Source organism: Leucoraja erinacea, chromosome 32 (assembly GCF_028641065.1).
Source record: "Leucoraja erinacea ecotype New England chromosome 32, Leri_hhj_1, whole genome shotgun sequence".
Lineage (NCBI taxonomy): Eukaryota > Metazoa > Chordata > Chondrichthyes > Rajiformes > Rajidae > Leucoraja > Leucoraja erinaceus.
The window spans coordinates 20,044,721-20,070,748 of NC_073408.1; the positions used below are offsets into that span (position 1 = coordinate 20,044,721).

General features: G+C 45.6%; 1 protein-coding gene across 2 annotated transcripts; it reads left to right on the forward strand.

The window, feature by feature from the left end:
- Positions 1-6,466: 6,466 nt before the first annotated feature.
- On the forward strand, positions 6,467-24,680 carry LOC129712432 (uncharacterized). 2 transcript variants are annotated; one of them, XM_055660856.1, is made up of 9 exons: positions 6,467-7,057; positions 7,156-7,372; positions 10,355-10,398; positions 14,415-14,547; positions 16,271-16,527; positions 18,638-18,800; positions 20,396-20,479; positions 21,858-21,956; positions 23,287-24,680. In XM_055660856.1, exons 2-9 carry the CDS (start codon positions 7,211-7,213, stop codon positions 23,377-23,379), a joined length of 1,035 nt encoding a protein of 344 aa, XP_055516831.1. In that variant the 5' UTR covers positions 6,467-7,057; positions 7,156-7,210; the 3' UTR covers positions 23,380-24,680. The 2 variants fall into 2 exon arrangements, with proteins under 2 accessions (XP_055516831.1, XP_055516830.1); XM_055660855.1 differs by having other exon boundaries at positions 6,468-7,372; positions 23,287-24,679.
- The last annotated feature ends 1,348 nt before the right edge of the window (positions 24,681-26,028 follow it).

Below are 26,028 nucleotides of genomic sequence, written 5' to 3' on the forward strand. Positions count from 1 at the left end.
AAGGTTCCGAGTATAAAGCTTTGATTCCAAGAAACACACGGCTGTAGAGTACATTGTGCTTTATAAATAACCTATGTTTTTGACAAAAAAAACATGCAAAGTAATTAAATAAACCTTTAAATTGCTGGGGGTGGGTGGGGGTGTAGATCTATGTGTATAATATTCCAACTTGGTTAGAGTTTGTGAAGTTTATGAGAACTTGGTTTATTGAAACTTACAAAAGAGATTTTATAGAAAAGAGGTAATCTTGAGGATCTGGGCTTTGTAAAGATGGTGGTGTGAACAACCTGCTGTTCCACCACCTGAATCATCTCACCCAGACACTCCCTAGACTGATATATAAATGTCAAGCATGAGAACTATTTAGTCCATTGGCCTAAGAGCATACTTCAGCTGACCCTCATTCCTTCTTAATCCATCTGACCACTTTGTGTTTAATTTAGGATCCCAGATCATTTCCTGGCTTGTTGTTCTCTTTACTCTGGTGCTCTCACTTTAAATGTTGACATTTTCCTTTTCAATGCTTTCTATTTTATCCACACAAGTTTAATTTTACTGCTGTTTACTGGGGTTGTGTAGTTGCTCAAAAAATTCAGGAAGAGATTCTTGTGTAGTTTGTCAAATGTAATGACGTTTTGAAATAAAAGTGCTTTTGTTGGTGGATGCGGTTTATTTACTATTATCAGGTAAAAGTGATCGGACAAGATCCAGGATGCAAATTGAATTGGATGCAATAATAAAATAGTAAAATCATGTTTTTTTGACATCTCCTGCCTCCCTTTTTTGACATCCCTCTCCTCCGCAAGAAATTACAGAGAATTGGGAACACGGCCCAGACCATCACAGAAACCAACCTCCCTTCCATTGATAGACAAACAAATCTGGAGTAACTCAACGGGTCAGACAGCATCTCTGGAGAAAAGGAATTGGCGACATTTTGGGTCGAGACCTTTCTCGACTCTATGAAAACTTCACATTGCCTTGAAAAGGCTGCCAGCATAATCAAAGATGAGTCTCACTCCAGTCCCTCTCCCATAAGGCAAGAGGTACTGAAGTGTGAAAACTAATACCTCCAGATTCAGAGGTTCTTTCTTCCCAGCTCGTATCAGGCAACTGAACTATCCTACCAACGAGAGAGTCGGTCCTGTGCTACTATCTACCTCATTGAAGACACTCGAACTATCTTTACTGGACTTTATCATGCACTAAATCCTGTATCTTTACACTGTGGATGATGGCTCATTGTAACCATGTATAGTCTTTCCGCTGTCTGGTTAGCATGCAACAAAAAACATTTCCACACATGACAATAAAATAAACTAAATCATTCAAAACGATAGTCTCTAGGTGAAGAGTAGCACAGCTGGTGGACCTGCTGCCTCACAGCACCAGAGACTTGTTTGATTCTTCTGCTGCTGTCTGCGTGAAGTTTGCACATTCTCCCTGTGACCACATGGTTTTCTCTGGGTGCTTCTGATTCCTCCCGTATAATAATAATATCTTTTATTGTCATTGCACATAAGCGCAACGAGATTTGGTATGCAGCTTCCATCCGATGTCATAACTTAAATAACTAATAAAATTTAGATTTAGATACCCTGAGAACATGGTTTGTAAAAAGAACATTACAACAGTAAAATAGTCAAAACAGTTCAAACAGACTAAAGTGCAGATGTGTCTGTGCGACGTGACCATCCGAGGGAGACAGTCCATGGGGGGGTGGGGGCACTCAGCAGGGCCGGTTCAGAGCCGCTAAAGCTCTGGGTATCTTAACGACGCACCAATTTGTAGGTTCATTGACGTCTAGATTGCTACTAATTTGCAGGGAGTGGATGAGAAAGTGGGATAATGTGGAACTGGTGTGAGCGGGTGATGGTTGCCGTGGATTTCGTGGGCTGAATCCATTTCTAAACTAAACTAAAGAATTGCAATGTACCCACTACTATGTAGACAATATAACAGCACAGTTTCACAGAAAAGCAACGGTGGTGACACAAACCTGTTGATGTTGGCTGGTTGAAAACTATGCTTGGAATATTTGTCCATCTTAGGGATGGCACTTCTAGAAATACTCTCAGATTTGCATTACAACATTAGTTTATATTTTAGTGCCCGTGTTCTAGAGTGAGTCATGAATCTAGAGTTTAATTTGAGTATGAGTGAGCCCAGATGACACCTAAATAATATTATGGTTCAAGTGTTTTTTATGTAAAAGGTAAAATTAACCACCGGGTGGCGCCAGCCATGGCTGCCTCGCCAACAGTCTGTCCTTTCTTTCCTTTGTGTTTAATTGTATGTGTTCTTTAGCTTGTTTTTATGTTGGAGGGGGTGGTTGGGGGAAACTTTTTCTAAGCTCTTACCTCGAATGAGATGCAATTTGTTTCCTGCATCGTATCTCCGTCCACACTGCGGCCTAACATCGGGGAGTTGGCGGCCTTTGCTGGAGACCGATTTTCAGGCCGCGGGGGCTTCGACCGTCGGCTGTGGGAAGTTCGATCACCCCGATGGATGGTTCAAGTGACCCAACCGCGGGAGAATAAAGAGGAAGAAGATTAGACTTTATTGCCTTCCATCACAGTGAGGAATGGGGGGAATCCGCTGTGGTGGACGTATACGTTAACGTTTATGTAATTGTGTGGCGTGTTGCTTTTTTTCCCCTGTATGGCTGTATGGTAATTCACATCACTGTACCTTAATTGGTACATGTGACAATAAAAGACCTTTGCAACCTTTGAAAATGGCAACTCAACATCTTTGGAGAGGGAATAGCATACGTAGATTTCCCATTTTCCAGTTAACATTGGACTTGAAACTGTGCACCAGGTTTGTTTGTTTTGTAGGCTGGCCAAGTCTTTGTGTTGCATCTAAGCTCAACCCTCAAGCTAGAGATTTATTTTATATTTTTATTTTTGGCCTTTATTCTCCCCGAGGCCTTTTTTAAAATGTATGTTTTGAGGTTTTATTTTCCTCTTAAACTTCACTAACCACATAGCCAGCAGTTACAAGACAGTACATGGATGGGGAAGGTTTAGACGGATATGTACCAAACGTGGCCGAATGGGACGCTCAGATAGGGCAGCAAGGACAAGTTGGGCCGAATGGTCTGCTTCCATGTTGCACGACTCTATGACCTACATCCATCATAATTTGTTGCCTTGTCGCAAAGAGCAGTAAATGAATAAGCTGCCCGAATAGTGATGTATTTTGCCGAAACCATTCTCCTTTAATCAAAACTTCTACTGTCCAAGTACATTTTATATTAGAACTAAAATTATTTTTGGAGAAATTTAGCAAACTTTAAAAATAACAACAGCCCCTTAAATATTCATCATGTGTTCTGTTCCATCAATTTCCTTGCACCAAATTCTTTGGTATCCTTATTTCACAATTTTTTCTCCTGCTTCCAGAAGCTTAAATTCTCCTCCTCATATCTGGGACCTGGATTTTTTTGTGGATTTGTAGAAAATTGTGTGCTAATTTTCCTTCCACAATCCCCTCGCTGTAAATTTATAGTTTTTTTTTTTCACTTGAAGACAGAATTAATTTACACTTTCCAAAACATTTTTAAGCACCCCAGTTAGTTTGTATTCTGGTTTATGACGTTCAATGTGTTTTGTCAGCTGCCTGGTGAGATTGAAGGTCCTTTCCAACTTTTAGCTAGACTTTTATACTTGTCCCAAGGATTGAGAAACCTCACGAGAGAGAGGCAAGGCTAAATAACGAGTCTCGCCAATTGGGTGTGCCACTCACTGAATTTTGTTGCTGCTGGCGACGAATGTGGAATAGAAAAATTACTTTTAAGGTATTTTGTCTTTCTGAAAACAATTTTAAGAAAAACTAGACCAAGGGGGACCCGTTGGGTCCTGTCCCCTCAATGCGCGTTTTTTTAAGAATAATACTGTATGTTATGATACAGCATTTTTGCTATATATTGTGTCCCTACTGTAGGGTGTGAGCGATTTACATCCTTGCAAGAAACCTAGTGAACTAGTGAAAGGTCCTATTTTTACACAAAAAAATATTGTATTCTTTCCGAAATGGTCCACACTTATTGCACCTTTGTGCCTGTTGATCAAAACTAGCACTTGAATTTCAACATTCGAACCCACATTTTCATATATTATCTGCAATAGGTTTAATCTAACAGAGTGGAGATGCAGCATTGGTGCAGAGAGAGACACGTTGTACACGTTGATGTGAGAGTAAAGTGAGAGGGCCTTTGTAACCAAGGAATGTTTGAAGCTCATAAAAAGATCATCTACTTTGTATGACCAACACCAGCAGACATGACAATAATGTACCAATGCCACCACCATTACTCACTGTTCACAAGCAAAGGAATTCAAAGAATCTCTTCAACATCTTCTCTTCCCTATTCTAGTGGCATTACTGGAAATACAAAGCATGAATAGAGAGTAAAGTTTATTTGCGTTCACATCAATACAATCGCACAGGCTGAGACTGCTGAAGGGTTTGTGCGAAGATGGAGACTGGGTTAAGTGTGAAGAGATCAGGGTGAGTTACACTTTATCACTGCGGCAACCTTTGGTTTGAATCGCTGTATTGAAAGGCAATTTGGCCCATTGCGCCTGATCTGGTTCTTTGGATTTGGAGCTGCGAAGGCAGCTTTGCAAATGGTATGAAGGTAGCATGCCAAGTGACCTGAGTAGAAACAACCTTACCCCTGAAGACCGTGAACATGCCCTGTAATCCCCGCTTGAAACGTTTAAGAAGGAACTACAGATGCTGGAAAATCGAGGGTAGACAAAAATGCTGGAGAAACTCAGCGGGTGAGGTAGCATCTATGGGGCGAAGGAAATAGGCAACGTTTCAGGTCTCGACCCGAAACGTTGCCTATTTTCTTCGCTCCATAGATGTTGCCTCACCCACTGAGTTTCTCCAGCACTTTTGTCTACCCCTCTTGAAACATGATGATTTTTCAGCTCGTCTTTTTCTCAAAGTAACTCCTTAACAATTACCACTGCATAAAATGTCAGTTTTGGTCTATTATCTCTTATTGCTTGTGTCCAAAATTCAGGGACAGTTACTTCCCAGCTGGTATCAAGCGACCGAACTGTCCTTTCAAGAGCTAGATTGCGGTCCTGACCTCCCATTTACCTCTTTGGAGAACTTTGAACCTCTGAACCTGACTCCAGCACTTTGTGTGTGCTTTTTTGTAAACTACAGAAAGCACTCTGCAGGTTAGGTGGCATCTGTGAAGAGAGGAGCAGTTCAATGTTTCAGGTTGATAACTTTCCATCAGATGAAAGGTGATCAGGTTCAGGGAAAACAACCTAATGGACAGGCCAGGGAGAAAAGAGAAACACCCAAAAATCCAGGTGCGTCGAGCTCTGTAAAGGCAGAGAATTAAGGGCCTGTCCCACTTGGCCGTCATTTGCGCGTCAAATATAAAATAGGTCGACACGTCGTGACGCGCGATGTCACGCGCAAATCACGCGTCAACGCGCTTCATCATGTGTCAGCACAGCCGTCTGGTGCGAGTGACGTCATTAGAATACCCTGCTTCCTTATTCTGCATCATGACCATCATGGAAGAACTACAGATTTTATTGCTACAGCAACAACAGAGACTTCTGTTAGCAGCAGCCCTCATACTTACAGATCAGCCAGGCAGGAGTACAACAAGAAAGGCTAGCAAGAAACCCAGGAAGAGGTCTGTGTGGATGAGGTTAGAGGTTACATGACTCGTAAAAAGCGGGCCGCTGCGTATGGGCGGCGCATGGCGTCGCGTGTTTACGGACGTTGACGCACGGTGACGTCACGCGATACAGCGGGCGTAGCCAATGCGTCAGCGGCGTAAGCGATACGTCGCGCAGATAGCCCGCGAGGATTTCGTTACACTACGAAATCCTGGAGCGCCGCGCAATACCGCTCGCCACCGCATGCGATTCCACACCTCACCATGCGCAATGCGTGCGTCACCCACGCGCACCTCACGTGTCACGACGCATCGACCTATTTTACATACGACGTGTAAATGAGGTGCGAATGACGGCCAAGTGGGACAGGCCCTTTAGGATACACAAAGACCAATAAGATGTTCAACCCCACCTCGGACTTTTGTATTTTTCTGGAATGTTATCAGCAGAATGGGAGTCTGACTAATAGGGTGGTTGCAAGCGGAACTAGGGAGTGTTTTGGGGAGCCTAACAGTAACGAGGGAGAAAGGTACACTCCAACAACAGGATGTGCAAGCAATATGGGCGTAGATAAACAGAAGGATTTGGGATTTTCTGCTTCTGTTTACAAATCCCAATTTCAATAAAGTTTTGTAAACCAACTTCAGAAACTACCAATGAATCAGGAGTTTGAATTATGTTCATGCCAGTTTTAGATTGGCCAGCAGGTTTCATTGCATTCAGAGGGCGGGAATGTCTCCGATCTGCCTCCCTTTGTTTCTGGCATCCACATTTTTGATAACCGGTCTTTCAAGATGAGCCACTGAAGTAAAGCAATAACTCCCCTGTTCAACGTGTGGCAGGGTGGGATAGTAACTGATCGATGTGAAGCCAAGGGGAAGGTTCCAGTGACTCGTCAGTGAAACTCCCCGAGAGGGAGGGAGCAAAGTAACTTAATCACCTAACTGAGAGTTGTACCGATACAGTTCAACGCTGGAATAGAGAGCAGCAGTTGGAGAAACAGCGGAGAGAATCCTAGGGGTATAGAGAGATTAAAGCCAGGAGCACAGGGAGGCAGAGAGAGGGAGAAGCCAGTGGAAAGAAGCAGGGGACTTGATGGGCAGAGACAGTGATCAAGAATTTTAAGTTGAGGAGAAACGAAATTCAAGGGAAAGGGTGGGGTGAGAGGCAGAACAAATACAGCAGAAACATAATCATTGAAGCAGGAGATAGAGTGAGAATTGAACTGGGAAACTGCAGAGTGTGAGAGAGAGAGAGAGAGACACTGAGGAGCAAGGAGGAACTGGCAAGGTACAGTGTTGTTGAGAGGAAGACTCAACTAAAGATAGAGGGAAGGCAGACACAAAATGCTGGAATAACTCAGCTGGTCAGGCAGCATCTCTGGAGGAAAGGACCAGGTGACGTTTCGGGTTGAGACCCTTCTTCAGACAAGGGATAAGAGCATTGTTCAGTAAAGGATAGTTGAGAGATTTCAACTGTATACTTTTCTCGTCAGAGTGACTTCCTCGCTCTCAGCTCGTGTGGCCACCTGGCCTCTTTGTGACTGCCCCATGCTTTACCTCACCATGGACCTGCTGGTGTTCCGGACTCTATTTGGAACTGTAGCTGACCTCTGTGGGTCTGCCATCATCTTCACTGTGCTCTCAGTCATCAGCCTCCTCACCTACTTCGATGTCCTCGAGAGTTTTGGTTTGTGCCGTTGGCTCTTCAAGGTAGGTCTTTGATCAGATGTTGTTTCCAGCTATTCTTCCCCCTTCTAATCCATAACCTGAGAGCTGTGGACAGTGTTATCGAGAGTCATAGAGTCATACAGCATGGAAACAGGCCCTTCGGCCCATCTGGCCCATACTGACCAATGTGCTCATCTACACTAGTCCCACCTGCCCACACTTGGCCCATATCCCTGTAAAGCCATCCTATCCATGTACTTGTCCAATATTTCTTAGATGTACTTGTGATAGTACGTGCCTCAACTATCTCCCCCGGCAGCTCGTTCCATACCCACCACCCTTTGTGTAAAAAACGTTACTCCTCAGATGCCTATTAAACCTCCCTCCCCCCCCCCCCCCCATCCCTCACTTTAAACCTACGGTATGTTTAAGAAAGAACTGCAGATGCTGGAAAAATCGAAGATAGACAAAAAAGCTGGAGAAACTCAGCGGGTGAGGCAGCATCTATGGAGCGAAGGAATAGGCGACGTTTCGGGTCGATCCAAAACGTCGCCCATTCCTTCGCTCCATAGATGCTGCCTCGCCCGCTGAGTTTCTCCAGCTTTTTTTGTCTACCTTAATCCTACAGTATGCCTTCTAGTTCTTGATTCCCCTATTCTGGGGAAAAGTCTGTGCATTTACCCGATCGATTCCTCTCTTGATTTTATGCACCTCTATAAGATCATTCCTCATCCTCCTGTGCACCTTAAATTAAATGAATTCCCCGGAGTTAAGTTTCCCAGCTCGGTTGGCACGATGCCATCACGAGTTATCCAGACGAAGATGTTGGGACGCTGCAGAGATCAGCGGAGAGTCACCGCGTTAATTGCATGGAGGCCAAACTAGCGGAGAACAGAAGGAAGTTAGTGAAAGAGATTGGCTCCAATTGCCAGCCAGCCCAGTAACTTCAGCTCGTCTCATCCTGTCATTAATACAAAATTGTAAAGGATTGATGCAGCCTGTTTTGAGTTGGAGGGAGTTTGCTTTGTTGTGTTATGTATAGGCTGCAGCCAAATCTGTATTTCTCTGCATAAGTTTCCTATAACGTTTCCATAAAGTGCTATTGTGTATAAATAGAAAAGCCTCTAGCAAATTCCCAAATATCATGGGCTGATTTTAATCATAGAATCATACAGCATGGAAACAGGCCTTTCAGCCCAATGCTGACCAACAAATCCCATCTACACTATTCCCACCTACCCGTATTCCTCTAAACCTGCCCTATCCGTGCACCTGTACAAATGTTCCTTCAATGTGGTGATAGAACCTACCACAACTACCTCCTCCGGCAGCTCGTTCCATATATCCACCATCCTTTGTGTAAAAACTTGACCCCTCAGGTTCCCATTAAATCTTTTCCCCCTCACCTTCAACATATATCCTCTGGTTCTCGATTCCCCTACTCTGGTCAAAAGACTCTTGTGCGACTACCCGATCTATTCCACTCACGATTTTGTACACCTCTATAAGATCACCCCTCACCCTCCTGCCTCTCCCGCCCTATGATGTTAGGAGTAACAAGTTTGCTTATGAATACTGCCAATTTTACAGAATTAGTAATCAATATTCCAACAACAGAGAGGAATTCACTGCTCTGATGTGGAATCTGGGAGAAGTGGAGACATAACGTCATAAGGAATAGGAGCAGATTTAGGCCATTCGGCCCAATAACGTTCACTCCACCATTTAATCGTGTCTGATCTATCCCTCCCTCCTCACCCCATTCTCCTGCCTTCTCCCCATAGCCTCTGACATCCATACGAATCAAGAATCTTTCTATCTCTGCCTTAAAAATATCCACTGACTTTGCCACTACAGCCTTCTGTGGCAAATAATTCCACAGATTCACCACCCTCTGACATCGGGCATTGTAAACAGAAAGAGATCTAACAAAGTTTAAACACAAACCTAACATGAGCATTATTTTTCTTTGGACACTAAGTGCTTTGAGATGTTTATGCATGAACGGTGCTGCTAGCAGTGGGTGACGTGACTCTCAGCCTCTATGTGACCTGCTCCTCTCACAGACGGTAGCTGATTTTATTTTCAACTGGGTCAAGGGTTTTGCAGATGAGCATTATGTCCCCAGCAAGCAGAGCAGCCGGGGTTCCATAGTTGGAACATTTGCCCAGGATGATTAAGCTTGAGCCCACCGAGCCCCCACTGACCAACGATCACCACACACTAACACTATCCGACACACCTTGGGGACAAATTACAATTTTTCTGAAGTCGATTAACCTACAAACTTGTACGTCTTTGAACTGTGGGAGGAAACCGGAGCACCAGGAGAAAACCCATGCGGTCACAGGGAGAATGCACAAACTCTGTACAGACAGCACTCGTAGTCAGGACCGAACCCGGGTCCCTGGCGCTGTAAGGCAACAACCCTACCGCTGCGCCACCGTGCCGTGACCCAAAAGCATAGAGGGAAAAGAAAATTGGGTAGTTGGTTGAATGATGAATGATTCTCGATGAATGATAAATAATAAAACGCCATTTTGAATGAAATTAGACACAAAATGCTGGAGTAACTCAGCGGGTCAGGCAGTATCTCTGGAGAAAAGGAATAGGTGACATTTCAGGTCGGAACCCTTCTTCAGACTGGTCTGCATTCAGCGTTTTGAGTCTATCTTCGGTATAAACCAGCATCTGCAGTCCCAGCCCGAAACGTCACCAGTCCTTTTTCTCCAGAGATGCTGCCTGATGCACTGAGTAATGGGCCTGTCCCACTTTCATGACCTAATTCGCGACCTCTGCCGAGTTTGCCCGTGACTTGTATTCGCAGCATGGTCGTAGCAGGCCGTGATGCTAGTCGTAGGTACTCGTGGCATCAAGTAGGTCGGGGCATTTTTCAAGCATGATGAAAAATGTCAACGAGTAAAAAAGGTCATGAAAGTGTGACCGGCCCTTTACTCCAGCGCTTTGTGTCTATCGGCAGTTCCTTCCTACACATTTTAAATAAACTGTTCTTTTTGTTACCAGACGTGTAAACCTGGGATCATTGCTGTGACGTCTGAAGTGAGCCTGTGAGTATTGAAACTGTGGCCATGGTTTGCAAGAGAATCATTGATAAATATAGCGATTCACAACTTGAAACTAATGCAGATTAGTATTGTGTGGGATGTTACAGTTAGTGGGAGCGGGTCAGTGAACACTCCACGAATGTGTAAGTGTGGACATCCGCTGATAGCAGCAAATGCCAGAATGGCCCCCCTCTGTAACGTAAACATAAATAAGAGTAGATCAATAACTCTGATAGATAGTCTGAAGAAGCCCTCAACATCACCCATCCTTTGTCTCCAGAGATGCTGCCTGACCTGCTGAATTACATCAGCACTTTATGTCTATCTTTGGTATATACCAGCATCTGCAATTCCTTTCTACACATAAATAAGAGGCCTGTCAGCTTTCTGAGCCTACTCTGCTTTTTGGAAGAACCTGGCTGATCTCACACGCAAACTACATTATCCCTGGTATCTAAAAATCCATTCATCTCAATCTTAAATCGATCGATCTTAAGCAGGGGTGAGGTTTAACCCCAGGATTATTCATGGTGCAACACAGAAATAGGCCTCTTGGCTCATCAAGTCCATGTATCATGGAATCATAGAGGGAAATAGCACAGAAACGGGCCTTTCAGCCCACCGAGTCCATGCTGGCCATCAATCCCACATGAATCCAATTTTCTTATTCTCCCCACATTCCCATCAATGCCGCACTGGTTCTACCACTCACCTTAAACACTCCAAGTAATTTGTAATGGCCACTTAGCTTATTGAACTGCACATCTTTGGGATGTGGGACAAAACCGGATCACCTGGAGAAAACATGCACAATCACATGGAAAACATGCAAACTCCACCAAGCCAGCACCGGAGGTCAGGTGTGAACACAGGTATTTGGTGCTACAAGACATTGCCTCTACCAGCTGTACCTCTCATTCCACTATAACTGTGCACAGTGCACAGCGCACAGCGCATTCATTGCCACTTTTATTTGCCCGTCTATAAACGCCTCCATACCCCAACCCAATAAACTTCAAAAAGTTGTAGAGGACGATGGTGGCACAATTTAGTTTAGTTTAGTTTAGTTTAGTTTAGTTCACCAGTGATCACACATACACTAGTTCTATCCTACACACTAGGGACAATTAAGAGAAGCCAATTAACCTACAAACCTGCACGTCTTTGGGATGTTGTTGAATGTATTCAAGAGTGAGATCAATGGATGACCCCATGAATCAGAATGTTGCTTCTTCTCACTTTGAGGTGGATTACACCTTATTTCTAAACCATCCACCCAGGAGGTGTACGTTGCCGGAGTTCCAGCTTATCTACTCCCGGTCAATATTCTTTCTCAAGTCTCACTTTGCTCTTTCAGCTCACGTTCCTCAGCAATCTTGGAGGTGACACTCCCCTCAGGTCCCTTCAATCTTTCTCATCTTCTCTTTGTGAAGTTACAGTGGCACGGTGGCACTGCGGTAGAGTTGCTGCCTTACAGCGCCAGAGACCCGGGTTCCATCCTGACTACAGGTGCTGCCTGTATGGAGTTTGTACCTTCTCCCCGTAACCTCGTGGGTTTGCCCCGGGTGCTCCAGTTTCCTCCCACACTCCAAAGACATGCAGGTTGGTAGGTTAATTGACTGGTAAAATTGTAAATTATCCCTTGTGTTTGTGTGGTGATCACTGGTCGGCATGGACTCGGTGGGCTGAAGGGCCTGTTTCTGCGCTGTATCTATAAAACCAAAAGCTTCCCAGAGGGTGCGACACTGGCCGATGATATAATTGTTGGGATGAAATATTAAAACAGGGTTGGATGTGTAAAACCCCATCAACCCTAACTTGAAGACGACCAGCTGAAATACATCAGAAATCTCAATAAACGATAATTTCTCCATCACTATTCCTGAAACTGAAGTTTGAGGCCTGATAGAGTGTTATGTTTAAGAAACAACTGCAGATGCTGGAAAAATCAAAGGTAGACAAAAATGCTGGAGAAACTCAGCAGGTGAGGCAGCATCTATGGAGCGAAGGAATAGGTGACGTTTTGGGACGAGACCCTTCCTCTGTGTTAAGGTCAGTTAGTCAGCGGATAGCGTATTTTATAGAATGGAATGTGATTGGGAGAACTTAGTGGATGAGGCTTATGAATGGAAAAGGCTTAGATATGTAGAGTTGGCTGCAGGAGTTAAGCAGCGGGGAAGGAGGGCAAGAGTACATCCGGTAGAGATGGGTTGTCGAGGTTTCTTAGCGAGATCAACCACGTCGCTATTTGGAGAGCTAGGAATTTGCGGACAGAGTTTGCGTCAGGCTGTAAAGCAAATGCCAGAGGCAGCAGAGCGAGGCAGTAGATGGATTTGGTGGAGGAGAAATAGTGTCAGTTGGGGGCAGAAATGAAACGTATAACATGCAGTTTGTGTATTTCTTTGTCATTGTAGCCTGCATAAGTGTACCCGGTCTTATGCAAGGGTGATATTTGTGGTGTTACAAGATTCATGATGGGCTAGGATGAGTGGAACAGATGTGTTTATCATCTGTTAGAGTGAGCTAATTGAATGCAGCTTCCTTTATTTAGTAGATACTGGTAGCATAGGTGGTGAGAGGAGGTATTGAGGGGGGGTTTCTCTGCCACTCCAAAACCAACTGTTGCTCTCCGAGGTGTCGTGGGTCTAGCTCAATGAAACACCAATGAAGGGAGGTGCTCCCTTGATAACCCCAATGATATACTTGCATCTACAGGATTCGTTTTTTAAAGAGAATTAATATGTAGGTAGCTGTTTTTTTTTGTTTTTTGTCACATATGGAGTCATTTTTTTGTATTAAATTAGATAATACTTTGGTTTAGGGTTTGGTTTTCATAGTTGAGCGTTTATCCTGGAGTTATAGCACAAGTTTTTATTTGTATTTATTTAATTCTTTATTTCGAACAGAATAAAAGAATAAAAAGCAAGTGTGAAACAGCATACAAAAAACAAAACAAGAATATTTATAAAGTGTCATAAACAATATCTATAAATAAATGAAATCGTATGTGTCCGAAAAGGAGCAGGAAGAAGCCAAAGCTTATTCAACTGCTTGTAATTATCTTATACACATTTAGCAGCTATATGTACACCATATGTACACCAGCAGCTATATGTACACCAAATTATTTACATTTATACACTAATCAAATATTTACAAAGCCATACAAAAAAAGAGAGAAAAAAAGAAAAGAAAAACCCCTCATATACTATACAGTATCTTAGTCATATATACAACCCATCACCCTATAATCACCCTTCCCAATACAATCAGTATAACAAATATCCCACTCACAATCATCTATCCTCATCCCAATATCCTCTTAAACAAGTGTTTTTGTACATCTTTTTAAACTGAATTATGTTTGTGCTAAGTTTTATCTCCTGTTCCAGACCATTCCACAAATTCACCCCACAGATTGCTCTGCACATACTTTTAAGAGTTGTTCTGACATTGAGTTTTTTTTTAAATTATGTTCCCCTCTCAAATTATACCCACCCTGTCTTTCCATAAACAGTTTTTGTATATTTCCTGGAAGTAAATTATTTCTTGCTTTGTACATGATTTGCGCAGTCTTAAATTTAACCAGATCGGTGAACTTTGTGTTTTAATTGCAATTGTGGTTTGTGAGGCTTCCCATGTCTCAGCAAATTGGCCACGCATTCCACTTCAAAAGTGCTTCATTGCTTACTGTGGCGCAGCAGTAGAGTAGAGTTGAGCAGTAGAGCACCAGAGACCCGGGTTCGATCCTGACAATGGGTGCTGTGTGTATGGAATTTGCACGTTCTAGCGTAGATGGGGCATGGGCAAGTCGGGCCGATGGGCCTGTTTTGTGCTCCATGACTATGATAATCCACCCCAATGGTTTCAAACCTAACTCCTTGACATCTCCTACATCTTAAAAGTGTGGATCACTTTCATTGTGTTCCCCTATTTAAAAAGTGCAGGCATGAATGGGAATTCTGTGGCGACGCTGAAGGTTTTGGGATGTTGCTTTGCTGATTCTAATTGTTTTATAGTTACTCTGATGCAGGGAGAAAGTCTTCCCGAACACTGTCCTCGATTGTGGAGAAGGTGATGCTGCTGGAATCGAACTTGTGCACATCCGACAGTCAACAATGTCACCACCCCATGTACAGGAAGAAATTAAGGGTTAGTAACGGGATTCACGTATCCTCATTTTATCCTGGTAGCCCGAAAACGGACTTGGCAAAGCAGGGAAGTTTGAGATTTAGAATCCTAAAGCATGTTGCTGGCAGAACAGTAGGTCAGACGGCATCTATGGAGGTAAAGGGATGGTGGGCATTCCTGGTTGAGACCCTCCGTTAGGACAGGTAGTGTAGAGCAGAGATGGCCAGTATAAAGAGGTGAGGGGCGGGTGTGGGGGGTGGATTGGTGCATCCAGGTGAGGAGAGGTTAGCTGGCAGATGGAGAGAGGTGGGGGAGGGAGGAAAGGAGATAGCGACAGAGGCTGGGAGGGGATTGTGGAATCTGATAGGAGAAGCTGATTAGTGGATTCAGATAAGGGAAGGATGGTGGGTAGATGGGAACGGTGGGGATAGGGGCCCAGTGTGAGGGGAAGGAACTGCAGACGCTGATTTACACTGAAGACAGACACAAAGTGCTGGAGTAACTCAAGGGGGACAGGCAGCATCTCTGGAGAGAAGGAATGGGTGGCGTTTTGTGTCGAGAAGAAGGGTCTGGAGAATGGTGTCGACCCGAAACATCACCCACTCCTCTCCAGAGATGCTGCCTGTCCCGCTGAGTTACTCCAGCATTTTCTGTGCATCTTTTGTTGGTGAGTGATAGGCAGGTTCTTCCCTTCCGTTGACTCCATCTCCACTACAGGCTGCCTCGGCAAGGCCAGCAGCTTAATCAAGGACCAGTCTCACCCCGGTCAAACCCCTCTTCTCCCCTTAGGCAAGAGGTACACAAGTGTGAAACCGCACACCTCCAGATTCAGGGACAGTTTCTTCCCAGCTATTATCAGGCAACAGAACCATCCAACCAACAACTAGAGAGCAGTCCTGAGCTCCTATCTACCTCATTGGAGATCCTTAGACTATCTGCAATCAGTCTCTATTGGAATTGGCCTTGTACACATTCTATGTTTCCTTTGTCATGTATCTGTACACTGTGGACATCTCTATTGTAAGCATGTATTGTCTTTCCGCGGACTGGTTGGCGCGCAACAAAAGCTATTTCAATGTACATCATTACACATGACAATAAAGTTACCTGAATTAAACTAAGCTCCCCACATTAAAAGATGTCACGCATAGGTGTTCACTTCAACCCACCAGGAGGGCAGCCATACTGGACTTTGAATGATCACCAACAATGAAGGTGGAACCAAGTGGGGGGGAAAGGAAAGAGACTTGGGAACAGTGGGCTGGCATGGGGGGGGGGAGGTGGTGATAGCTCAGGGGGTTGATTGAAAAGACGACAAAATAGAGAAGCATTTCTTCAGACAAAGGACAGTGAATATCCTGAATTCTCCCTCCCAAAAGACTATGTGGGCGGCAGGGATAGTCAACTGAACTTTGCAAGATGAGGTTTCATTGCTCTCAGTCTGATGAATGGTCCCGACCCGAAACGCCGCCTATTCCTTTTCTCCAGAAATGCTGTTCTGACTGCTGAGTTACTCCAGCTTTTTTGTGCCTATCTAAGAATATTTATTAGTTGAGTGTATGCAAGTATTTGTAGCGGGTGAATGGAGATAATAAACTGAGCAACCAAGACCAGATGGAATCGAGCGGTGAGTGTTTCGTTGTGTCACCATTGGCGTGGAGTATCATTTAGTCAGTCTAGCGCCTGCTGACCAGGTGGTGAAGGTGCAACAGCAGTAACTCTTTGTCACCACCTCTCTTTATAGAATCTGCATCAAGAGATCAACCTGGTAGATGACAGCTTGTGGAGACTCGCGGGCCAGTGTGGTGCAGCAGAGAGAGACCAGGGGACTGGCCAAACCTGCGCATTCAACAAAGGCACCGAGAGGCTTCCCCACCCTACAGGGGGTGACAGTCCGCAGAAGAGCATGAGGTTGGACAACATAGTCACATCCAGAGACAAGCAGAGGATTCAACTCCTGCACAGCAAGCTTCACACCATGAAAACATACACCGAGGAAAGGTGAGGATTCCAACACGTCTTCTCAGGTCAGGTAACCCGAACCAAATAGAGGAAAAATGTCTTCTTTGTTCCAGATCAAATTCACATTTTGCTGCAGTACTTATTCATTGTCAGACGGCCTCAAAATATATTATCTGATGTCCTGAGATACAAGTTCAGTTCAGTTAATTGTCACGTGCACCGAGGTACAGTGAAAAGCTTTTGTTGCACAAGAAACTATACATGCTGGTTTATCAAAAAAAGAGACAAAACATGCTGCAGTAATTCAGCGGGTCAGGCAGCATCTCTGGAGAACATGGATGGGTGATGTTTCGAGTCAGGATCCTTCTCAGATTGAAGAAGGGGCCCAATGCAAAACATCATCTATTCATGTTCTCCAGAGAAGGGGATTTTAGTTTAGCTTATTATTGCCACATGTACCAAGGCATAGTGAAGAACTTTTGTTTGGGTCCATCCAGTCAGAGAAAAGACTATGCATGATTACAATCAAACTGTCCACAGTGAATAAATAAAGGATAATGGATACAACAGTAGTGCAAGATATAACATCAACATGTTGTGTCCAATCTGGTCTCCTTGTGCCCTTCAGGGAAATAAATTGACCATCCTCGCCCTCTGCCTCCAGACCCACAAATTGACTTTCAATGGTTCATCACTTCGGGGGCAATCAGGGACGAATAATAATAATAATAATATTAATAATAATAATAATAATAATAATTTTTATTTCAGACTCAAGGTCCAGACAAGGGACAACATTACATAAAAATACATTGCGTAGAAAAACACCACAAAATACATATAAAATCATAGTATACTTATAAAAACATCATAAATCATATATTAAAAAAACACAATACATAATTTAAAATCCAGAATAAAAAAGAAAGATCAGTGTTCTGCAACAAGACAACAATACCAGTGTCTCCACAACAATACGCTAAACCTTATGTTTGACAAGGCCACGATAATTACATTTTTAGAGTCATTTATCCTGCAAATGAATTTATACATATGATTTCTTAGGATAGTTTCTTAAGTACTGACTCCTGCAGCCACAAACATGTTACTAGCACTACACCATCTAGGTTTCCTTAGCAGTGTTCTCATGCATCATTATAGGCCACCTTTAGTCTCTGCAAACTTGACTTTCCATAGTTCGACCATAGGTGCGCAGTGTAGAGTGGTGTGCTGTATGCTCTAAACAGCGACATCTTCACCACATCTGTACACACACCAAACTTACGCAAGAGAATATTCGCCTGTACATACAGTATACGTCGTTGCCTATAAATATCCTCATAATAATTACAGGGCACAGTTTTGAGCAAGAATGCTAACTTTATTCCTCATTAACAGCTAGAACTCGCTGCCTTTTGGCTTTGCGTCCAGGTACTCTCAAATACTTCACATCTGTGTTACTCCAGCACTTTGTGTTCATTTGGGTATTTATCAGCATCTGCAGCTGCTTGTATCTACAATTGGCAACTCCAAGGGAGACACAGGAAGTAGCAGTAATGTGGGCTTTGGGGGCCTCACTGAAGTCTTTGCCTCCATAAAATTGGAGGGACAAGGAGGCAATTCCTCTGTGCCTTTTCTAAATCCCCTTCTGACCCTGTCCCGATTGTCCCATGACTGCTCCCTGTCACCCTGTCACCCTTTCACCTTTCCCCCCACCACCTCCACCACCACCTTTAGTTTTGGAGGCACAGTGTGGAAACAGGCCCTTCGGCCCATCAAGCCTGTGCTGACCAATGATCACCCGTCCACTAGTTCCATCCCACACACTAGGGACGATTTACCAAAGCCAATTAGCCTACAAACCTGTATGTCTTTGGAGTGTGGGAGGAAACCGGAGCACTCGGAGAAAACCCACGCAGGTCACGAGAAGAATGTACAAACTCCGTACAGACAGCACCCATAGTCAAGATTGAACCCGGGTCCCTGGTGCTGTAAAGGCAGCAACTCTACCACTGCCCACCGTACTGTCCCAAACCTGCCCTGACTGTAATCCCCTGCTTACTGTGTCCCCCCCCCCCCCCCCCCCACCACCACCCCACCTGCACTGAGCCCCCAACCACGTTAATTCTAACAATCTTCTGGATTTCAGGTTAAAGTTATTGACCAGCTTTGCAAACTGCCTTGAATCGTACCAGCTCTGTTACTGCCCACTCCGCGCCTGGGTAATGCAGACCCACAGGTTCCAGGAATGGATTCACACCGTACAATGTGAGAGCGAGCTGGTGGTCATCAGGAACCTCGGGCACCAGAAGGTGAGAGGGTTTCTCGCCAGCGGCTGCCTGCAGTTGGTGAGGAAACACCTGCGCGTTGTTCAAGATCCATCACGGTTATTGCAGATAAACCTGGAGAAAATAAATACCCCCGAACACACGAGATGACGAATATATGGATTGAGAGCAAAGATAGACACAAAATGCTGGAGTAACTCAGCGAGTCAGGCAGCATCTCGGGAGAAAGGGATAGGTGACGTCTTGGGTAGAGACCATTAACGGATATAGAGGCAGAAGCCTTCTCTCAGTATCAGTTGGCATTTTCCATGTGCTGCCAGGCCTGTACCACTTGCATGCACCATCATTTTCTCCATACAGTCCACTGGATTCATATGAATATAGATATAGGCAATGGGAGCAGGATTAGGCCAGTCAACCCCTCGAGTCTGCTGATCCATTCAGTAAGGTCATGTCTGATCCAGTCTTGCCTCCAACACCACATTCTAGTTCGCTCTCCACACCCTTTGCCTCAATTGAAGTGCAATTGCCCACCAATCTCTATCTTGAATATGACTCAATTTCCCCAACTGTCTAGGGGAGAGAATTCCAAAAACCTGATGACCCACCAAAAGGAGAAACTCCTCCTCATCTCAGCCTGAAGTCGGTGAAACATTGCAGCCTAATTCTAGACACCTCCACCAGGGGAACCATGCTCTCAGTCTAATCTCTGTCAATTCCTCTATGAATGGTGTAGTCAATTCTTATTCTTCCATGCTCAACATTCCAGGGATTAGCCTCGTGAACCTTCTCTGCACAGCCTTCATTGCAAGTCCCTTCCATAAATATCGAGACCAAAACGGTGTAGAAACACCAGGCTCCTGTAATCATACATCAAAACTGCCATACTTTGCACTCTATATTTCATGCAGTATAGACCAATGTTCCATTCCTACCTGATGTATCCCCATGCTAATTGCTAGAATGTCTTGCACTGGGATGCCCAGATTCCTCCATTAACATTTGAATCTTCAATGTTACTTCCAAGGTTGATCACCTCACATTATAAGGCTTCTCCCAACCTCTTGTTCACTCCTTTGACCTACCCATGTTTCTGTGTTCCCCTCACAACTTGCTGACTCATCTTTATTTGTATCATCAGCAAATGTGGCCACAGTACTTGGTCATGGAGTCATAGAGTCAGCAACACAGATAAAGTTCTACATTAGGTCTGCACCTTTCTCTGCCTTACCGATTTATGTCCCTCTCCCAAATATCTCTTCAAGGCAGTGATTGTATCTGATTCCACCACCACCTCTGGCAGTGAGTTTGAGATTATCAACCACTCTCTGTAAGAGGGTGGTGGGTGTATGGAACCAGCTGCCACACAAACCGGTTGAGGCAGGTGTAACAACATCATTCAAAGGGCATTTGGACGGGTACATGGATAGGATATGCTGAGGAATCTGGACTAGGCTTGGGCAACAGGACTAGTTCAGAAGGGAATTGTGTTTGGCATCGACGAGTCGGTTAGAAGCCGCTTCCATTCACGAAAAATCTGTTTGATTCCTGGTATAATAATGCAAAATTGTTTATTCAGGTTAAAGTCATTCTGAATCACTTTTTCTCTGTTGTTTTAGAGAATAGTGGAGGAAATTGAAGAGAAAGCCCTCGAGCTGGGGAAATGTTCGAGGGCGATGAGTGAATGTGTCTGTGCCTTTGAGGTAAGAAGTGGAGGTGTGGAGGAGGTGAAGGAGACTCTCAGCTTCTCTTGCCAGTGAAGGTGCTTGGATATTGCAGAAACCACTACTGCAGAATGCACCAGGTTAAAACAGTGTTGGGGTGAAGACAGACACAAAGTGCTGGAGTAACTCAGCGGGTCAGGCAGCAAAGGGGAAAAGGAATAGGTGACGTTTCGGGTCGAAACCCTTCTTCAGGCTGACAAGCCCGCGTATGCTGTCTGTACGGAGTTTGCACGTTCTCCCTGTGACGCCATGGGGTTTTTCCGGATGCTCCGGTTTCCTCCCACACTCCAAAGACGTGCCGGTTTGTAGGTTAATTAGCCTCTGTAAATTGTCCCAAATGTGCAGGATAGAACGATGGCATGGGTGATCACTGGTCAGCATGGACTCAGTGGGTCGAAGGGCCTGTTTCCACGCTATATCTCTAAAACTAAAACTAAAAACTAAAAACTCAGCAGCTTGAATCTGAAGCTGACCGTGGCTGGTCCCAAGATGAGGAACTCTCTCTTATTTCTGAAGACGAAGGGTCTCGACCCGAAACGTCACCCATTCCTTCTCTCCAGTGATGCTGCCTGTCCCGCTGAGTTACTCCAGCATTTAGTGTCGACCCTCTCTCTTACATATCACCTCTTTACCTCTTCTGGGAACAAGTGAATTAGGCATCTAATGGAGGAAAATAACAAGCAAAGTGGCACCCATGCAAAATGTTCATAATTTGTTCAAAATATGTCGTCGTTCCAAACACAGAGCTGGAAATCTCCACCACATCTGTGTGGAGTTTGCAGGTTGTCCCTCTGACCGCGTGGGTTTCCACCGGGTGCTCCCATTTCCTCCCACGTCCCAAGGACGTGCGGGGTTGTAGATTAATCAGTCTCTGTAAATGGCCTTGAGCGTGCAGGGAGTGGATGAGAACGTGGGATAACATGGAGCTAGTGTGAATGGGCCATCCATGCCATGTATATCCATGAACCCATCCAAAACAGTCCTTAAATGGCATATGGATATGGGGGATATATGTCACAGACATTGAGGGCTGAAGGGCCTGTTCCTATGCTGTACTTTTCTATGTTCCGTGTTCTAACTGCACCATTCTTGATTAGTACGGGCGTCAGGGGTTATGGGGAGAAGGCAGGAGAATGGGGTTAGGAGGGAGAGATGGATCAGCCATGATTGAATGGCGGAGTAGACTTGATGGGCCGAATAACCTAATTCTGCACCTACCTACCATGAGCTTATGACCTATACCTGCCTCCACCACCATCCCTGGCAGAGTGTCCCAGGCCGCCAGCACTCTGTGTGTAGAACACTCACCCAGTGCATCTCCTGTCCACTGGTTCACATTCTGTTTCTTTTCTTACAGAAAATCAAGCTCCAGGCTGCCCCGTTTAAACAGAGCATGACTCAGCACCAGCCTGCCTCTGTGGTGAAACCGGAGCTGACCTCCACCCTGCAAGGAGAGGTAGCAGCCGTTGTACGCTCTGCTTCCCCCTCTAGACCTGGTTTGTTTTGTGCACTGTTCAAGCTGCTTTGTATCTATCGCTGCTGTTCTTTACCGCATGGCATGGTGGCGCAGCAGTAGAGTTGCTTCCTTGCAGCGCCAGGCACCCGGGTTCAATCCTTACCACCGATGCTGTCTGTGTGGAGTCTGTACGTTCTCCCCGTGACCACTTGGGTTTTCCCCGGGTGCTTCAGTTTCCTCGCACACTCTAAAGACATACAGGTTTGCAGGTTAATTGGCTTTGGTCTCTAGTGTGTAGGGTAGAGCTAGTGTACGGGTCAGCATGGACTCAGTGGGCTGAAGGACCAGTTTCCATGCTGTATCTCTAAACTAAACTAATTGTAATGAATCGGATGCTCTTACCCTGTGGCGCTGGAGAGCTGTCAGCAGGTGGATAATGTTGGTGACCTAGGACCAGGCAGAATCAATAGGCTTTCTGCCAGAGAAAGGCACCAAGTGCTGGAGTAACTCAGCGGGTCAGGCAGCATCTCCGGAGACAGGTGACGATTCAGATTGGGACCCTTCCCCAGACTGATTGTGTTGGGGATGGGGGATTAGAGAGTTTTTTGTTTTCAGTTTTAGTTTTACAGATACAGAGTGGAAACAGCTCTTCAGCCCACCGAGTCTGTGCCGACCAGTTATTCCCACACACTAGCGCATTCCTGCACACTAGGGACAATTTACAATTTACAATTTTTACTGAAGCCAATTAACCTGCAAATCTGTACGTCTTTGGAGTGTGGGAGGAAACCGGAGCACCCGGTAAAAACCCATGGCGTCACAGGGAGAACGTGCAAACTCCTCACAGACAGCATCCGTAGTCCGGAAGCCGGAAGAGAGGTGAGGGCAGGACATAGCCTGGCAAGTGATGGGTGGACACAGATGTGGGTGGCTTTATTGTCAGATAGTTGGTCCAAGGCCAGAGATGGAAAGACCCAAAGTGTGAGGTAAGGATGGAAGTAGTGTGAGTGGTCCCAGGATATTCTCCTGAAGGAAGTCTGGTGTGGATCTCATTCCCTCCTGTCATCGAGGATGAGTTTACACTCCTTGACCAGTCTCACGGTCACTGAACTTCCAGCCTGGTGGAGCTGCTCAGTTAAAAAACCCACAGACTATAGAACAGGACAGTACAGGTGCAGGAGCAGGAGCAGGCCATTCGGCCCACAATGTCTATGCCAAGCCTGTACCAAGTAAACCTGATCTCCTCTGCCTGTACGTGATCCATATCCCTCCATGCGGGAGGTCTCTCTGCCTGTTGCTGATGTGTGTCCATGTTGTGTTTCTGGTGCAGATGACCAGCTTGAGGCAGCAGTTTCTGACGCTGGTGAGAATAACAAAGTGCCACGTGACCCATCTGCGGGGCTTGCTGTACACGAGGGTGTGATGGAGCTGGAGTGCCAGATACAGGGAGAGGCCGCTCTGTGGCAGGGCACCGCGCCACACTGCAACCCCCACACTCTCAAACGAACCAGCATTCAATTTGTTTTGCAAAGTGCACTGAATATTCCTGTCCTCCAGTCAGCACTGGTTGAACTGCACTAATAGATTTAACTGCACACGTTTCAGCAAATGATGCCCCACTTACAGGAACAGAGAGAAAGTCTTTCCAAATAGTCTGCAGTCAGGCAGCACCTGGGGAGCTTCACGTTTGAGGACAACCCTTGCCAACAATGGAAGAAAGGTTGATTGAACAATACAGCATGGAAACAGGCCCCTCGGCCCATCGAGCCCATGCAGACCATCGATCACTCGTCCACTCCCTACACACTAGAGGCAATTTACAGAGGGCCAATTAACCTACAAACCTGCACATCTTTGGGATGTGGGAAGAAACCAGAGCTCCCGGAGGAAACCTACGCAGTTGCAGGGAGAGCATGCAAACTCCATACAGACAGCACCTGAGGTTCGGGATCTAAATCGGGTCTGTGGTGCAGTGCGGGACAGCTCTTACCTGCTGCCCAGATGGATGAGCCTGGCGTGAGTGAAGGCCGCGGAAACTAAGCTGAGGTTTAAACCATCAGCCAGCGTCTCCATGTAGGATAACGTATACCACCTATGTAACACCTTCCCCCACCTCGCCCCTCACCATTTCCTCTGCCCATCCTCCCAATACATCTGTATTCCATCCTCGTCTCGATTGTGGTCCCTGGGAGGGTTTCCTTTAGAGATACAGATGTAAACAGGCCCTTCGGCCCACTGAGTCGACATTGACCACTCCTATACTAGTTCTATGTTATCCCACTTTCACTCCCTGCACACTAGGGGTAATTAACCTACAAACCCGCACGTCTTTGAAATGGGGGAGGAAATTGGAACACCCGGAGTCACAGGGAGAACGTGCAAACTCTGCATGGACAGCACCTGTAGTCAGGATCGAACCCGGGCCTCTAGCGCTGCGAGGCAGCAGCTCTACCCGCTGCGCCACCGTGCCACCTGTGGTTCTTGGTTACTTGCAGCGACTACATCAACCTTGCAGAATGAAAGGAAGAGACAGAGGACCACAGCCACAGCCAGACCTACTTGCTTCCCCCCACACCGCCTCCTTCACCATCCTCCCCTCTCCCACCACAACTGTCCACTACAGCAAGCAAATCATCTTACTGGCTGTAAAATACTTTCAGAAACCCTGAGGTTCTGAAAAGTCCTGAATAAAAACAGGTTATCCGTATCACAGTGTGTGCTTTGTATCTGTGTATGTGGCTGAGATGATGCTTATTTGTGCTGGATATCTCCTTGCAATAAAGTCAGTGTCTAGGTTCACAGAGAAGGAATTATCTTCTACTGAGGAGCTGAGAGGTATCCAAGCAACGCCTAAGGACCCAAAACGCCACCCATTCATTTCCTCCAGAGACGCTGCCTGACCAGTTGAGTAATTCCACTTTGTGTCTATCTTTGGGACATTCCTGTTGTGAGTCGGGGAAACTGGCAACATTGGCGCAGCGGTAGAGTTGCTGCCTCACTGCGCCAGAGGTCCAGGTTCGATCCTGACTACGGGTGCTGTCAGTACGGAGTTTGCACGTTCTCCCTGTGACCGCATTGGGTTTTCTCCGGGTGCTCCAGTTTCCTCCCACACCCAAAAGGTACAGGTTTTGTAGGTTGGGCCGGAGGGAATGTTTCTATGGTTTGTCTCTAACATCTAATGGGGAAAGGGGGCCATGATGATATTCGAGCTTGTGATTCACACAGAGGACAGCAGAGGGCAGCATTGGCCCAATAACCAAGCCAGGCAGTCGCCCTGGATCAAGCCATCATCACAGTCCATCGCTGGGCCTTGGAAGAGGCACTGCACCACCTAGTGTCAGCCTGATGTAAGTGGCTTCAGACTTTAGAGACACAGTGCAGAAACAGGCCCTTCAGCCCACCAAGCCCCCATCAACTAGCACTATCCTGCACACCAGGGACTATTTACAAAATTACAGAAGCCAATCACCTTAACAACCTGTAGGAAGGAACTGCAGATGCTGGTTTACTCCGAAGATAAATACAAAATGCTGGAGTAACTCATCGGGCCAGGCAGCATCTCTGGAGAGAGATTTTTTCCACCCATTCCTTCTCTCCAGAGATGCTGCCTGTCCCACCTAGACTTTCCAGCAATTTGTGTCTATTTTCAACCTAAAAATCTGAAGGTTTTTATAGTGTGGGAGGAAACCAGAGCACCCGGAGAAAACCCACGCGGTCACAGGGAGAATGTACAAACTCCGTACAGGCAGCACCTCTGATACAGCCTTGCAACACAAAGCTTAGTTTCATTAGATATACAGCATGGATACAGGCCCTTCAGCCCACTGAGTCCACACTGGCCATCAATCACCCATTCACACAAGTTCTATGTTATCTCACTTTCACACCCACTCCCTACAAACTAGGGGTAATTTCACAGAGTCCAATAAACCTACAAACCCGCATAGATAGGCAGATCAGGGATATGTGAGTACTTACATGTATAGATATATTTGAGATTAGACAAGTACAGTGTCATAGTCATGAGTCATACAGCATGGAGACAGGCCGTTCTGCCCAACTTGCCCATGCT

Bases quoted from the DNA above. Each gene is read 5' to 3' on its own strand.
- LOC129712432 (XM_055660856.1), top strand. From the start codon at position 7,211: ATGCTTTACCTCACCATGGACCTGCTGGTGTTCCGGACTCTATTTGGA. The intron at 20,480-21,857 runs GTAAGAAGTGGA...CTTTTCTTACAG, and splicing joins AATGTGTCTGTGCCTTTGAG to AAAATCAAGCTCCAGGCTGC. The intron at 21,957-23,286 runs GTAGCAGCCGTT...TTTCTGGTGCAG, and splicing joins CCTCCACCCTGCAAGGAGAG to ATGACCAGCTTGAGGCAGCA.